Consider the following 17,832-nt stretch of genomic DNA (forward strand, 5'->3'; position numbering starts at 1 on the left):
CCTGCGGTGGGTTGGCGCCCTACCCGGGATTGGTTCCTGCCTTGCGCCCTGTGTTAGCTGGGATTGGCTCCAGCAGACCCCTGTGACCCTGTACTTAGAATTCAGCGGGTTGGAAGATGGATGGATTATTTAATTTAATAATGTAAAATTTTAATTTAAATATGTAATAAAGCTATTAGAATATTTCTGTGTTACCTGAGCATTTAATTATCTGTCTGCTTTCACTTTTACCTCACTACATTTTCAATTTCAAGTGGTTACTTTTACTCCAATATATTTTGCTAAACAATTGTTACTGCAATATTAAACCAGAAAACAAAGGGGCTATGCAAATATGTGCAATGTTTAACTCAGTCATTTATCTAAAATATAGGCTTTACCCATTTTAGGAAAATTTGTATATATGAAGAATCTGTTCTTGGACTTGTGCTAGTCACAGTTTGTCCAAAACAAACACTTTGTTCAATGGATAAGGATCTTCTTAAGTGTACTTGACAAGATACCTAAAATGGCGTGGCAGGTTGATGATAGACTTTGTAGTCATGTTATCAGATTTGGACACTTGGATAAAGAGAGGGGCTAAACTGTCAAATGATCACCACCTGGTTGTAAGTTTGATCACATGGCATGGGAACAACAACAACAACATTTATTTATATAGCACATTTTCATACAAAAAGTAGCTCAAAGTGCTTTACATAATGAAGAAAAGTAAAATAAAAGACAAAATAAGAAATTAAAATAAGACATTAGTTAACATAGAAAAGGAGTAAGGTCAGATGGCCAGGGTGGACAGAAAAAACAAAAAAAAAACTCCAGAAAGCTGGAGAAAAAAATAAAATCTGTAGGGGTTCCAGGCCACGAGACCGCCCAGTCCCCTCTGGGCATTCTACCTAACATAAATGAAATAGTCCTCTTTGTAGTTAGGGTTCTCACGGAGTCACTTGATGCTGATGGTCATACAGACTTCTGGCTTTTAATCCATCCATCATTGTTGGAACATCATGGTGCTTTGAGTAGATGGTGGTGGCACAAGCATGGGAAGATGTTGGACAGACCAGGTAGACTCAACCCCATAATGTTTAGCAGAGGCCTCCATGTGGGAGATATTCGTCTCACACCTCTGGATGAATGTCTCTTGCATTGAACCCTAATGGACAATTTTCCATGCCTTCATTGCCCAAGTAGCTGTGCAGAGCTGTGGCCTTAAGGTCATTGATGCCCCAAACCTGCTACTTAACATCAGTGGTAAAGGGACCTATCAGGCAGAACAAGGAGGCCCTCCACACATGTTTAACATGTGGAACAGAAGAGGCAGCTGACATGTACTGACAGGCCAAGCAGAGCATGGCGATGGCAGTTGCAGAAGCAAAACTCAAATGTGGGAGGAGTTTGCTGAGGCCATGGAAATGACCTTTGGCTGGCCTCGAATACAATTCTAGCAAACTGTCAGATGACTCACGAGAAGAAAACAGTGTTTTGCCCATGCTGTGTATAGCAAGGATGGAATGCTGCTGACTACATCTAGGAATATAATCAAGCAGTGGGGGAGCACTTCATGTGTTTCCTACATCCTACTGACATGCTTTCCTTTCAGCAAGCAGAATCAGAGAATTCGGAGGAGGAGGAGGACTCATCACTGGTGCTGAGGTTGCTGAGGTAGATAAAAAACTCTTCAGTGGCCGAGTTTCAGGAACAGATGATATTCGCCCTGAGTTCCTAAACACTCTGGAAGTTCTTGGGCTGTCTTGGCTGACATGCCTCTTCCACATTGTGTGGAGGTAAGGGACAGAGCCTCTGGATTAGCAAACTGAGGTAGTGGTTCCTATTTTTAAGAAAGGGGAGTGGAGGGTGTGTTTTGTCTTTGGAAGCCTAGTGTAGAGTTCTGCAAAGAAGTGTCTGGCTATTGGTCAAACCTCAGATCCAGGAGGAACAATGCAGATTTCATCCCAGTTGCAGAACACTGGAAAATATTTTACCCTCACAAGGATTCTGGAGTGTTCATAGGAATATTCTCATCCAGTCTACATGTGTTTTGTCAACTTGGAAAAGGCATATGACCCACCTCCTTCTGGGTGTCGTATGTAGGGTGCTTCAAGAGTATGGGACACCTGATGGACTGTGAAGAGGTTATGATGAGGTTTTCAGCACCTCCAAGTCCGAGAAGTTCATTTGCACATTAATGTGCTGTGGTTCATTCATCTTGTTTTGCCCACATGTCATCTCACATTACCCTGGGTACAACAGGTTCAAGACAAATTGTGAACTAGTTGGAAAAGCCATTCCATTTAATGTGAAACAAAAAGAGATAAAGTCTAGTTAAAGCTATTTATTAAACCTTATGTAATAACAGACAATGTCTTATTAGGATTTGTTTTAATGACTATTATTGTTAAACTAATTCATCCATTCATCTTCCAACCTGCTTAATCCAAACACAGGGTTACAGGGGTCTGCTGGAGCCAATCCCAGCCAAACACAGGGCGCAAGGCAGGAACAAATCCCGGGCAGGGCACCAACCCACCGCAGGACACACACACACACATACACACCCACACACCAAGCACACTCCAGGGACAATTTCAGATTGCCAATGCAATCTAACCTGCATGTCTTTGGACTGTGGGAGGAAACCCACACAGATACGCGGAGAACATGCAAACTCCACGCAGAGAGGACCTGGGAAGCGAACCCAGGCCCCCTTACTGTGAGGCAGCAGCACTACCACTGTGCCACCGTGCTGCTCTAAACTAATTTTTACATTGTTATTTGAACAAAAATGGGGCCCTTTTTGGAGGCAAGAAATGTTTAGAAATGTTTTCCATTTAAATTAATTTTAATTAGGTGTTATATGTTAATTAGGTGTTGTGTCACTTTACAAAGGGGTTTTTGGGAAGAATTAGATCAATCTTAAAGTGAGGAAAGCCTGCATACCCCTCCTATTAGTTCTTACAAACTAAATTAAGATACTATCATTAAGATGTTGTTATCACTAGATGTCATCTCAAAGCCCAAAGCACTTGACAAAACTGCATGAGCACACTTCCAGGTATAAATAAATGAATACACAAGTACCTTATACAGGTTTCTCCTACAATCCATAACACCAACAATACAATTCATTCAAATTCCATTCCTCCTCAGTGAGCCTTGCCCAACTACTCCCCCAGTCCTGACTCATCTAGGGAAGGTGAAGCACTCCTTTATAATCTGGATGTAGGAGTACTTCTTGTGCAACAAGTCTACCACCTGGAAGCACTTCCAGGACAGATGGAATCTTACCCTAACAGGAGAGCCTCCTGCCAGCAGCTCCCACTAGTGGCACCTGAGGACCCCAGCATGGTTGCCCACCAAAACTACAACTCCGGTGCAGACCAGAGGGTCTCCAAGTGGGAGCCATACCAGAGTGATGCTGCCACCCAGTATATTGGGAGAACACATGTCCCTAGAAGGCAGTCCCTCACTGTCCTTCCACTATGAGAACTTCTGATGATGAAAGGTATCATTAACTAACCCGAGGGGGATACCAGTCCATCCACATGCTACTAATATACAGTTTCCTGGCCGGGTAAGAAACCATCCATTCCAACCTGGTTGCCATCCAACCCTTGTCTGTGACAATGTCTATTTCTGCTAAATGTCACTATTTCACTTTGAAATTACTTGGTTTATACTTTAATGATTGTCATATGACTCACATACAAAAAAAGGTAGTCCAGATGTATTTTCTTAACTTTTGACTATAGATATAAATCAAACAGATATCCTACATTTAGTTGAAATTTTGAAACTTAAGTATACTAAACATCAGATAATTTGAACTTTTATTTGATTTTGCTCTCTGGCAGTTTTTACTTTTACTGGAGTCAATTTTCAGAAAGGTGTCTCTACTTTTACTCAAATAACATTGACTGTTTGCAATCCGCTGGTTTGTAGTCCAACTGCTGCTTTTTATATTCTACACGAGTAGGTTAGAGCAGTGGTCCCCAACCTTTTTGACAGCAAGGACCACTTTATTAGATGCAAATTTTTCCACGGACCGGTCGGGGGGGTGGGGGGGGGGGCAGTTTTATACACAATTTACATAACATTTCTATTATTAAGTTACTAGCAAAATACCTGCACTTCGCAGCGGAGAATTAGTGTGTTAAAGAGGTTATGAAAAAGTAAAGGAAACATTTTAAAAATAACGTTACATGATTGTCAATGTAATTGTGTTGTCATTATTATGAGTGTTGCTGTCATATATATATATATATATATATATATATGTATATATATATATATATATATACACATATATTATATATATATACATACATATACACATATATTATATATATATAATATAATATATGTGTATATATCTATACTAATAAAAGGCAAAGCCCTCACTGACTGACTGACTGACTGACTCACTCATCACTAATTCTCCAACTTCCTGTGTAGGTAGACGGCTGAAATTTGGCAGGCTCATTCCTTACAGCTTACTTACAAAAGTTAAGCAGGTTTCATTTCGAAATTCTACGTGTAATGGTCATAACTGGAACCTGTTTTTTGTCCATATACTCTAATGGAGGAGGCGGAGTCACGTATCGCGTCATCACGCCTCCTACGTAATCACGTGAACTAAAAACAAGGAAGAGATTTACAGCACGAGTCAAACACGGGAACGAAGTTAAATGACGTTAATTTTTGAGTGTCTTTTAATACTGTGTAAGCATACATATTAACACGTGCAATTAAACGTGTGCATTTACGGGGTGATTTCTCAGGCTTAAAAGCTCGCCTTTTATCAAACGCGGGAACAAAGGTAAATAACGTTAATTGTTGAGTGTCTTTTAATACTGTGTAAGTATACATATTAACACATGTGCAATTAAACGTGTGCATTTACGGGGTGATTTCTCAGGCTTAAAAGCTCGCCTTTTATTAAAGAGGTAAATGCAAACTGTTTTCATTCTGAAGGGCACAAACCACGTTAGATTTCATGCTCAAGAGTAAACTCAGCACACAGCTTGGTCATATTACAACCTGTTCATTTTCCTCAGTTTAAAAAGGTTTACTTTTCTTCTTAATAAAATTTTTAAAGCAGTACTTCGCCGCTGCGAAGCGCGGGTATTTTGATATATATCAAAATATATCGCGTCATCACGCCTCCCACGTAAGCACGTGAACTGACCCGCTGCCGTTTGCAATGCCATATTCACGAGATACAAGTTTAATGAGAAGACACGAAGTATGGACATCGCAACATCACACAAGACAGCGGATCACGTGAAGTGACTGAACGCAGCAGGAGTGATCACTTCGATGAATCAAACCTGTTCAAAAAACACATTACACAATTGATAAGGTACGAAAACAATATGAAACCGATTGTGGATTTGCGTACAGTCACTGAAACTTTGTGACGGCACGAGACTTCAGGTCACGTGTCTGCAAAACCACCTCATTGAGGCAACTATTTTTTACTGGCGGTGGCTCAGGGGAGAGAGTTTTTATTCCTCGCATCCCCGTTATACCCTCTGATCTCCCATTTTCAATTCAAACGCCTACAATTTCCACTAAGGCTCTGCTTCGCAATGACAATTAATAAGTCTCAGGGACAGACCCTACAAAAGGTTGGCATTGATTTGAGGCAGGACTGCTTTTCACATGGCCAACTGTACGTTGCATGCTCAACAGTAAGCTACCACACAGCTTGGTCATATTACAAGCAGAGGGGCGAACTGACAACGTGCTATACAAAGAGATCCTTAACAAATAATTATTGATACATTTTCCCTCGGTTTAAAAAGGTTTACTTTTCTTCTTAATAAAAATTTTAAAGCAGTACTTCGCCGCTGCGAAGCGCGGGTATTTTGATATATATATGTACATATGTGTATATATATATATATATATATATGTATGTGTGTATGAATGTATATATATATATATGTATGTGTGTATGTATGTGTATATATATATGTATGTGTGTATATGTAGATATGTATAATGGGCGGCACGGTGGCGCAGTGGTACTACTGTTGCCTCGCAGTTAGGAGACCTGGGTTCGCTTCCCGGGTCCACCCTGCGTGGAGTTTGCATGTTCTCCCCGTGTCTGCGTGGGTTTCCTCTGGGCGCTCCGGTTTCCTCCCACAGTCCAAAGACATGCAGGTTAGGTGAATTGGTGATTCTAAATTGGCCCTAGTGTGTGCTTAGTGTGTTTGTGTGTGTCCTGCGGTGGGTTGGCACCCTGCCCGGGATTGGTTCCCTGCCTTGTGCCCTGTGTTGGCTGGGATTGGTTCCAGCAGACCCCCGTGACCCTGTGTTCGGATTCAGCGGGTTGGAAAATGGATGGATGGATAGACATGTATATATATGTATATATGTTTATGTATATATATGTTTACATAACCTCTTTAACACACTACTTCTCCGCTGCGAAGCGCGGGTATTTTGCTAGTACAGTGGTATGAAAAACTATTTGCCCCCTTCCTGATTTCTTATTCTTTTGCATGTTTGTCACACAAAATGTTTCTGATCATCAAACACATTTAACCATTAGTCAAATATAACACAAGTAAACACAAAATGCAGTTTGTAAATGGTGGTTTTTATTATTTAGGGAGAAAAAAAAATCCAAACCTACATGGCCCTGTGTGAAAAAGTAATTGCCCCCTGAACCTAATAACTGGTTGGGCCACCCTTAGCAGCAATAACTGCAATCAAGCGTTTGCGATAACTTGCAATGAGTCTTTTACAGCGCTCTGGAGGAATTTTGGCCCACTCATCTTTGCAAAATTGTTGTAATTCAGCTTAATTTGAGGGTTTTCTAGCATGAACCGCCTTTTTAAGGTCATGCCATAGCATCTCAATTGGATTCCTTTTACGCCAGATGTAACGGGACATTTGCCTTCCAAAAAGTTCAACTTTTGACTCATCAGTCCACAAGGTATTTTCCCAAAAGTCTTGGCAATCATTAAGATGTTTCTTAGCAAAATTGAGACGAGCCCTAATGTTCTTTTTGCTTAACAGTGGTTTGCGTCTTGGAAATCTGCCATGCAGGCCGTTTTTGCCCAGTCTCTTTCTTATGGTGGAGTCGTGAACACTGACCTTAATTGAGGCAAGTGAGGCCTGCAGTTCTTTAGACGTTGTCCTGGGGTCTTTTGTGACCTCTCGGATGAGTCGTCTCTGCGCTCTTTGGGTAATTTTGGTCGGCCAGCCACTCCTGAGAAGGTTCACCACTGTTCCATGTTTTTGCTATTTGTGGATAATGGCTCTCACTGTGGTTCGCTGGAGTCCCAAAGCTTTAAAAATGGCTTTATAACCTTTACCAGACTGATAGATCTCAATTACTTCTGTTCTCATTTGTTCCTGAATTTCTTTGGATCTTGGCATGATGTCTAGCTTTTGAGGTGCTTTTGGTCTACTTCTGGTGTCAGGCAGCTCCTATTTAAGTGATTTCTTGATTGAAACAGGTGTGGCAGTAATCAGGCCTGGGGGTGGCTACGGAAATTGAACTTAGGTGTGATACACCACAGTTAGGTTATTTTTTAACAAGGGGGCAATTACTTTTTCACACAGGGCCATGTAGGTTTGGATTTTTTTTCTCCCTAAATAATAAACACCATCATTTAAAAACTGCATTTTGTGTTTACTTGTGTTATATTTGACTAATGGTTAAATGTGTTTGATGATCAGAAACATTTTGTGTGACAAACATGCAAAAGAATAAGAAATCATGAAGGGGGCAAATAGTTTTTCACACCACTGTATATATATATATACATAAACACATATATTATATATATATATACACATATATTTTATATATATTATATATATATATATATATATATATATATATATATATACACATACATACATATACACACATACGTGCACTTACAATAACATTGAAATCAATATAAACAACATTAACATCATTATCATATGAGAATATGAAGTAATATATAAGAAGCACATTTCATATAAATATAAATTATTAAACAGTAAAATCTTCTTCTATAATTTGCTACCGTGGCTATTCGTTTGTCTGTCCAGGATTTTAAATCACCTGTAGCTCTCAAACCGTTTTACCTATTGACTTGAAATCTGGTACACATATAGTACGTCACGTGTGCTATCCGCTTTATGGGTGATGATTGTTTTACTCTTTTTATGTTTATTTTATTTTATTGTAGAATCAACTCCTATCTACATTCATGGCATTCGTTTTCTGAATCACAATCTGATTGTATGGGTGGTTACCTGCCAGGTCGCGCTTGTGGTTTGTCAGGAAGTCGCCTTACATCCGCCACGTGCCCTCTTTCTGTTCCCAGAAGCAGATCGTAGAATGGTTTTAATAGTTTACTTTCAAATAATGCAAACAGTATGCGACACGCGTTTCTCCCTAATTCTGGGCTCATCAGGCGTACACACTCACTGTATCCCCTCTCAGGAATCGAATCTCGATCGTCAGTGCCAGAGGTGAAGACCCTAACGTTGCACTACGGCTTGTGGTTTGTTTATACCTCGTGTCTTCTCATTAAACTTTTATCTCACCAATATGTTTCTGCAATCCGCAGCGGGAGCGTTTCTATAAACTTAATTTAAACTTACGTTTTACACCGTGCTTTTTTCCCTTATGAAGATGCTTGTATGCTTCACTCGCTCGCTTCTTATTGTTTCGCTCCCTTCTCAATTGTTTAATGAATTTTTTGTTCTTCGCGGTTTGCGGCTCTTCCTTCATTTCTCCCTACTGCGTTCTTTTATCTCGCAAATATGTTATTGCAATCCGCAGCGGGAGCGTTTCTATAAACTTAATTTAAACTTACGTTTTACACCGTGCTTTGTTTCCCTTATGAAGATGCTTGTATGCTTCACTTGCTCGCTTCTTATTGTTTCGCTCCCTTCTCAATTGTTTAATGAATTTTTTGTTCTTCGCGGTTTGCGGCTCTTCCTTCATTTCTCCCTACTGCGTTCTTTTATCTCGCAAATATGTTATTGCAATCCGCAGCGGGAGCGTTTCTATAAACTTAATTTAAACTTACGTTTTACACCGTGCTTTGTTTCCCTTATGAAGATGCTTGTATGCTTCACTTGCTCGCTTCTTATTGTTTCGCTCCCTTCTCAATTGTTTAATGAATTTTTTGTTCTTCGCTGTTTGCGGCGCCAGAGTTGAAGCCCCTAACGTTGCGGTCAGCAAGTCGGCTGACATCCGCCATGTGCCGTCTTTCAGTTGCGAGAAGCAGATCATAGAATGGTTTTAATAGTTTAGTTTCAAATAATGCAAAGAGTATGCGACACGTGTTTCTCCCTAATTCTGGGCTCATCAGGCGTACACACTCACTGTATCCCCTCTCGGGAATCGAATCTCTATCGTCAGCGCCAGAGGTGAAGCCCCTAACGTTGCGCTATGGCGTGTGGTTTGTTTATACCTCGTGTCTTCTCATTAAACTTTTATCTCGCGAATATGTTTCTGCAATCCGCAGTGGGAGCGTTTCTATAAACTTAATTTAAACTTACGTTTTACACCGTGCTTTTTTCCCTTATGAAGATGCTTGTATGCTTCACTCGCTCGCTTCTTATTGTTTCGCTCCCTTCTCAATTGTTTAATGAATTTTTTGTTCTTCGCTGTTTGCGGCGCCAGAGTTGAAGCCCCTAACGTTGCGGTCAGCAAGTCGGCCAACATCCGCCATGTGCCGTCTTTCAGTTGCGAGAAGCAGATCATAGAATGGTTTTAATAGTTTACTTTCAAATAATGCAAAGAGTATGCGACACGTGTTTCTCCCTTATTCTGGGCTCATCAGGCGTACACACTCACTGTATCCCCTCTCGGGAATCGAATCTCTATCGTCAGCGCCAGAGGTGAAGCCCCTAACGTTGCACTACGGCGTGTGGTTTGTTTATACCTCGTGTCTTCTCATTAAACTTTTATCTCGCGAATATGTTTCTGCAATCCGCAGCGGGAGCGTTTCTATAAACTTAATTTAAACTTACGTTTTACACCGTGCTTTTTTCCCTTATGAAGATGCTTGTATGCTTCACTCGCTCGCTTCTTATTGTTTCGCTCCCTTCTCAATTGTTTAATGAATTTTTTGTTCTTCGCTGTTTGCGGCGCCAGAGTTGAAGCCCCTAACGTTGCGGTCAGCAAGTCGGCTAACATCCGCCATGTGCCGTCTTTCAGTTGCGAGAAGCAGATCATAGAATGGTTTTAATAGTTTACTTTCAAATAATGCAAAGAGTATGCGACACATGTTTCTCCCTAATTGTGGACTCATCAGGCGTACACACTCACTGCATCCCCTCTCGGGAATCGAATCTCGAACGTCAGCGCCAGAGGTGAAGCCCCTAACGTTGCGCTATGGCGTGTGGTTCGTTTATACCTCGTGTCTTCTCATTAAACTTTTATATCGAGAATATGTTATTGCAATCCGCAGCGGGAGCGTTTCTATAAACTTAATTTAAACTTACGTTTTACACCGTGCTTTTTTCCCTTATGAAGATGCTTGTATGCTTCACTCGCTCGCTTCTTATTGTTTCGCTCCCTTCTCAATTGTTTAATGAATTTTTTGTTCTTCGCTGTTTGCGGCTCCTCCTTCATTTCTCCCTACTGCGTTCACAGTCTTTTCATGTGATTACGTGGGAGGCGTGATGACGTGACACTCAACTCCTCCTCCCACGGCCATCGAGCTGCCGTCCATTACAGTATATTGTGAAAAAAGAGGTTCCAGTTATGACCATTACGCGTTGAATTTTGAAATGAAACCTGCCTAACTTTTGTAAGTTTTTTCGTGTCTGCCGTTTCTATAGGAGGGTGACAATGAGTTAAATTCCAATGGATGTTTTTCAAATGTTGACAAGCAATAAGCAAAAGGTATCACTGAAAACCACAGAAAACAGAAACAGCAAAAAAAAAAAAAACAGTACGAGGAAAGTTCTAAGAAAGAATTTTTTTTTACAATGTTTCTGTTTGGGGATCGTTGTGCAAACGTGCACATCTGAGCTGCAACCACAGATCTGTGGATGATTCATTCAGGCATTTCAACGTCACTTCATTGTAATGAAAGCATCTGCTGAATGTACTTCGTAGTAACGCGATTTCTATAGACTCGTGTTATATGGGGAAACTGTCAGGACCATAACAATACTTTGTTGTAATACTCTCTCCTCTCTCTGCGCCGCTGCAAAGCCCCGCCCGCCAAGCGTTCTGAAAAGTCTGAGTGAGTCTCCATTGCCAGCAGTTCTCTCGCGGCCCGGTAGTGGGTTGCGGACCGGTGGTTGGGGACCCCTGGGTTAGAGCATACAGCTTCTGAAAAGAGATTTACTGGCAGATGAATGCAGACTTTGTGTAAATAAATATTAAATCAAATTACTCTGAATTACCTTTATAGTATACAGATATAAGTGAACTATAGATCTGTACTTTTAAAGCTCCTTGAGATAGTGAAAGTATAAGAATAAAAAAATTGTTTGCTTGTTTCAATAAAATGAATTTTTATTGAGGACATTTCTGTTTTTTATGACCTTAATTATAAGTTGATTTTCAATTTGTATACATTTATATTTTTGTTTTGCAGGCTAGAAAGTGAAAAGTGGATGAATGTTCAAGTGGGTGACATAATTAAACTGGAAAACAACCAATTTGTTACGGTAAGTGGGATATGTGGATAATTTCAGTGTCATTGTAAATATTTAAAGTAATGGTAATGGAATAGTGAACCTAGCCTTGGCTACATTAGAGTTTTTAGCTTTGTAGAGTGAAGCCAAGTTGGAATTCTGAATTCTACATCACTGCATCTAAGTAACATATGCCCAGTCTCTTTCCAGGCAGACCTACTTTTGCTGTCCAGCAGTGAGCCCCTTAGTCTTGTGTATATAGAAACAGCTGAATTGGATGGGTAAGTTATAACAGGTATTAGTCAAGTTCCTCTTGCAGAAATTAACTTTGGAAGTTAAGAGCTAGACTCTTTGACTATCTAAAGATGTCAGTGTTTTACTGGTGGACTTTCCTTTTATATTTACTTATAAATCTGATGTTTGACCCATCAGAGAAACAAACCTTAAAGTGAAGCAGGCACTATCCATCACTGGAGATATGGGGGATGATATTAGCAAGCTATCCAGCTTCAATGGTGAGTTTGTGATGAGCATTTTCCTAGTTTTATTTTTGTCAGTACTCCTAAGTGGTTATATACTTTGCAGTGGGTGAGGCAGATGTATAAAGCTTTTGAGAAACATTAACTAGATCAGAATCAGATTTATTGGGCAAATATGCATGCATACAAGGAATTTAACTCCGGTTTTGGTGATTATCCAATTATACGTTACATAATCGATATAAACACAACAGTTTATCACACACCTGAGATGATAATAGGTATGAGGTAATACTGAAATTATCACTGAAAAAAAAAACTATTATTAATAATTTATGAACAGTATTACAAGATTCTGGGAGGCCTGGGGTGATGAAACTAACCATTTGTGAGCTTGAATGTCTTAGGGAAAAAACTGTTCTTACAGTATATCTGTTTGTTCAAGAGTTAGCCAGACTAAGATTATTACATACTTTTAAGTACATTAAGTATATACTGTATTTGGTAACAAGTACAAAGACTGTCTTCGGGGCATTAACATTTTATGTATAGAGGGTGGTTCAATGATTAGCATTGCTGTTTCACAGATCCAACACTCCTGTATCCAAAGCACTGTTGGTATCAACCTAGACCATTCTTACCATGTCATTATTTTTGTTCTGTAGTTTTACTTCTACATACAAAACAAAAAGTGCATATCAAATTGAACATCTAAACAGCCTTTGTTTAAATAATTGTGGATGTGTGGTTGACTGTACACAATACACAAATTGAGTAGAAAATAACTTTAAAGTTGTGAGAAAGAATAAGAGTAATTAAGCTTGGTTTAATATTGTGCTTTTGTGTACAATCTCAGCCGATGTACTTTGTCATCAATGGGAACATTTTGATCATTTAAGTGTTATCTTTAAGACATCTATTTTTCTTGCTTTGTGTGTTTCTGTCCAGGTGAGATCCAGTGCGAGCCACCCAACAACCGTCTGGATAAGTTCACAGGGACACTGGTTTTCAAAGAACAAAAATACTCTTTAGACAATGAGAAGATCCTTCTAAGGGGCTGCACTTTGAGAAATACGGAGTGGTGCTATGGACTGGTTATCTTTGCAGGTGAGAAGTATGCTAAGTTTCTCCTACAGAAGTTTGTTTTGTTTGGAATAAAAATATAGAAATTATTATTACTATTATTTGTTAATAAGAAGCCTTTTCATTAATGAGTTACAAAAAGAGGATGCATGCAATACGTTACAGTGTCTGGCAGGACAGAGCACAATAAGCAGACAAGTGAAAGAGAAAAAAAACTTTTGTAGAATTAAAGAAAATTACTACTGTGTTCCAGGTCTGGATGGTAGACCCACAAAGCCTAATAAGCAGAGTGTAGCTAGGATCAGAAAATGCTGTCTCAAATCCAAAGTAAACTGAACAGGCAGGGAAAAAAAAAAACAGTCCTCCATCCATTTAACAAATTTGGGATATAAATGTGTTATTCTGTTCCTCCTTGGCTCCTCATCTAATTTTTAAATTATCTTTCCTTTTTGATGCACATTTCAAGGCATTTCAAAAATGACAGTTATTATTGGGATCCATGCTCATTCACCATTCCTTAGTTACTTTTACAATTTATTTGATATTAATGGCTTTAATTAACCTTTTACTTTTAAGGACCTGAAACCAAGCTGATGCAAAACTCAGGAAAAACTAGTTTCAAGAGGACCAACATTGACCGCCTCATGAATGTTCTTGTTCTGTGGGTGAGTTTCCTGATGATAACACACCCACGTCTGTTTTGTTTCACAATCACCCACGTCTGTTTTGTTTCACAGTTCACATTATATTACTCACTCACTTTGACGTTAGAAAATCAGTATCAGCGGTTTGGGGGGCTTTATCCCAGAGAGCTGAGGTTCATACAGGTTTTCATAAAAAAAACAGTTGTTAAATATGGGGTGAATTATCCTAATTAAACTATAGCAATAAGGTTATTTTCTTCTTTTTCATCATTTCCAACTCATACGCTTGATGCTTTAGGATATGTTTCTTGGTGCATTTTGTAGATGTATGTTGCATCTACAGTACATTTACAGTACAGTAAATTATTTTTCTTTAATATGATGATGATTTCTATGAAAGGAATATAACAGAATAAGGATGCTGCAATATTATGATATCCACCAATAATACATTTGTACATTTCTTAAAAGAAAACAAGGATTTAAAGGACATTCTTCACTCCCTTACACACTGCAGGTAATGAAGTGTGAGTGTGCATTGTAACTGAGAATTTGCAGAATAAGACAAAAAAGGACCAATATGCTTTACTGTTATAGTAATCAATACAGTATATCCATCTGCAACACAAATGTCATGCATATTTAATAAAGTTGTGTCAAAACATTTGTTTGTGCTAAAACCTGTGCAATCTCATGTTTGTTCAGTCTTAAGTGTTAATTAATTAACTCTGTGCTATTTATCATCTGTGTACAAATATATGGGCAGCACAGTACCTGAAAAAAAATTAGTTCTTGAGTTCAGTACTGGAGCCCCACTGTGCCTACAGGTTTTTGTTCCAACCAGTTTCACATTCGGATAGTCATTTTTGCCTAATTGATTTAATTTTTTTAGTACAGTGTTCACAAAACAAAACTGACTAGGGAGATTGTATTTGTTGAGTACAAATAGCTGTTGTTGAACTTTGCTTTACAAAGAATTTTGGATTCTGTTTTTTTTCCCCAGATCTTTGGATTTCTGGCATTTATGTGTGTGATCCTCGCTATTGGCAATGGCATTTGGGAATATCAGCAAGGATTTTTTTTCCAGGTTTTTCCTTCCCTGGCCAACCAGCATTCCAAATGCATCATTCTCAGCCTTTCTTACCTTCTGGTCCTATGTCATCATCCTTAATACAGTGGTGCCCATCTCCCTTTATGTCAGGTGAGTCTTACTGTGGTTCTACAGTGGTGCCCATCTCCCTTTATGTCAGGTGAGTCTTACTGTCTGTAGATTTCAATAAGATGTAAAAAAAAAAAAAGTGTGGTCTTAATCCCATAACCTGCATTAATTTATGTGCTGTGAATGAGCCAACAATGGGCAACTTCATATTTTGTTTTCCTGAGAGGCAGAGGAAGATCAGAAAAATGGTACAAACAAATCCTTTTCATTGTTTAATGTTGGCCAAATGTCCTGCAGTTATTGTCAGTCCAAGATTAGATACACATTTATCACTTGTAAGTTAGGCCTCTAAGATGAAAGTTTAGAGTTGAAGATCTGTGATAGCTGATATGTTTAAAATATGCAGGAAAATCTAAAAATAGCAATTGTACTGTACAGGGGAAACATACTTAGTAAGAAACAATTATCTTACTGGTAACCAAAATTAACAATCAAATTTGTTTATAAACACACTATTGATATTGAAAGAATACAATCACTTTAACTTAGAGTAAAAAAGGCACTTACTTTGACCTTTAATGCTGGTTCACCTTCACTGAATCAGCTTCAGAGACTAACTGCACATTGGGCATCTTCATGAAAACAAGAATAATGTGTCCACACAACACTGAAGGCAGAAATGTTGGCAGCCCACCTGTCTGTTATCGGGTTTTGACTCTTTAGTTAGATCTAAATCTAAATCTAGGTGATTTGGTTCAGAAAAAGGCATCCAAAGGCTGAGTGGATAGCTAACTCCACATGATAGCACTGATGTTCAAACACAGAGACATCAACAGCAGTATATACAGTAGCAGGAACTCTTAAACAAGCAATTTTATGCCTGACATTCACTTGTATCTGTTTTTTCTGAAGTCTATCTCTGTTTTGGTTGTTATTTTTTCACAATTTCAAAACAAGAAAAACAAAAGAATGTCTGCTTATGTGTCTTTTAAATCTGTTATCCTTCCCCAAACTTGAATAGGGAATCTAGCACATTAAGCTGCAGCTCAGAGCAAAGGAATATAGTCATTTTGTCAGTGTTCTATTGGTAGGTCCCCATTTTAAAACCTATTGCAAAGATTTCAGAGTTGCCTTATCTAAATTTACACTCTACTCCAATCATCCAATTAATCCAATGACTGATTAAGTAAGCTGTGTTCAAACAGTGACTGACCTGTGTAACCTTCTGCTACGCTGCTCTTTTCTTCCATTCGTGTTGGGTAACAAAAGACAATACTTTAGTTGCCTTGAATCTCTTAATTTTAATGTCCTTGGCATCTGGGAAAGTAAAAGCAAATGTCATTTAACTAAGGCTCCTGCACACTTTCTTGAGGGTGGGAGGTGGGGTGCTTCTATTTCCATGTTTCCTAAGAGAAAGGAAAAACATTACAAAAAAATCACTTAATACTTTGTGGTAACTGGCCCGGACACAGACGGGGAGACATTGTTAGTTCACCCAACACACGTTTATTTACAATATATACAGAATAAAGTGCCACACACAACCCCAAAACTCCCCCAAAGTCCAGGCCTCACAATGCCTCTCTTTTTCTGGTCCGCCTCCACTCCTCTCCCCCCGAGCTCCATCTTGCTTCCTCCCAACACCAGCCATCGAATGGTGGGAGGCGGACGTGCTCCAGGTGCCTCCCGATTAGCTTCCGCCGGCACTACCAAGTGTGGTGGAAGTACCAGCTGCGCACCCGGAAGCACTCCGGGTGTCCCTGGTCTTCTTCCCCTCAGCACTTCCGGGTGTGGAGGAAGTGCTGAGGGCCAGGGCTCCTCAGGCATTGGGGTGCCGCCTGGTGGTGACCACGGTACCCTGTAGGGATGAGCTTCTAAGCTCTGTTCCCGTGGTCCCCAAAGCCACCAGGGCAGTCGTCCCCCCGTGGTCTGGAGGAGACGTAAGCCCTCCTCCGGTCTTCCTGGGCGTCCCGGCTTGGTACCACCCCCAGCCACTTGCCACAGTGCCCCACTGCAAGCTAAGACACCTAGAAGACAGCGGCCCGTCCCACGAGGGCAGGTCTCCCACGAAGCAGGTCCTACTGCAGCTTCAGTGCCCGGTCCTGTAACACACAAAGCAGAAACAGGGGCGGAGACGCCAGTAGGCACCGTCGGGACGACGTCTCCGCGCCTTATGTGTCTTATTTTGCAGGACTGGACCGTGGACGATGGTATGTCGGCACCCCTCAGTGGGAAACACCCAACCCTCGCGGGACGGGCTTCAGCTGGTGATGGGGCAGTGTGCCAGACGGCTGGGAACCCTACCCAGCCGGGACACCTGGATGGTCCATGAGAGGGACGATACCTCCCCTGGGCCGCCTGGGTCTGCTTGGGGGCCACTGGAACGGTGCTGGGAAGCGCGCCCGGATGCTTATGGAACCCTGGATGGCAGCACTTCCGCCACACCAGGAAGTACTGCTGGAAGAAATCCCAGGGGCACTTATAAAAATTAATTTTAAGCAAAAATTGAATGGAACTCTGCATAGACCACCCTACTGCTACCAAGGCAAAATTGGAGATAAGTCCAGCTGCAGACCTCGGCAGCACCATGATTCAGTATTTCTGCTGGACAGCCAATTGGATTAAAGGTTTTTGTCACTTGGTTTACTTCACTTGAGTCAAATAACCCTCCTCCAACCCTGAGATTAAGTTTATTGGGCAGATTTGTGCTTACTGAAGACAGGAGATATGTCCATTTAATTGCACCCTGGACAAAAGTTTGAAAGACTTGCTCTCCCAATAATGGTTCCTGTCTATGTTAAATAGAAATTGAACAAAAGGGACATAAAAAGTTTGGGGAAATACAAATAAAAAAAAC

The 17,832-nt window shown here is 40.2% G+C and overlaps 1 protein-coding gene across 1 annotated transcript in view; it reads left to right on the plus strand.

The window, feature by feature from the left end:
* LOC114654210 (phospholipid-transporting ATPase ID-like) overlaps positions 1-17,832 on the plus strand; it is a 197,297-nt gene that overhangs the window by 78,902 nt on the left and 100,563 nt on the right. Inside the window, 7 exon segments of the mRNA XM_051930080.1 lie at positions 11,571-11,643; positions 11,821-11,891; positions 12,043-12,125; positions 13,038-13,196; positions 13,749-13,837; positions 14,820-14,906; positions 14,908-15,017. Coding sequence (XP_051786040.1) covers positions 11,571-11,643; positions 11,821-11,891; positions 12,043-12,125; positions 13,038-13,196; positions 13,749-13,837; positions 14,820-14,906; positions 14,908-15,017 — 672 coding nt within the window.

This window comes from Erpetoichthys calabaricus, chromosome 7, assembly GCF_900747795.2.
Source record: "Erpetoichthys calabaricus chromosome 7, fErpCal1.3, whole genome shotgun sequence".
NCBI classification, from domain to species: domain Eukaryota; kingdom Metazoa; phylum Chordata; class Cladistia; order Polypteriformes; family Polypteridae; genus Erpetoichthys; species Erpetoichthys calabaricus.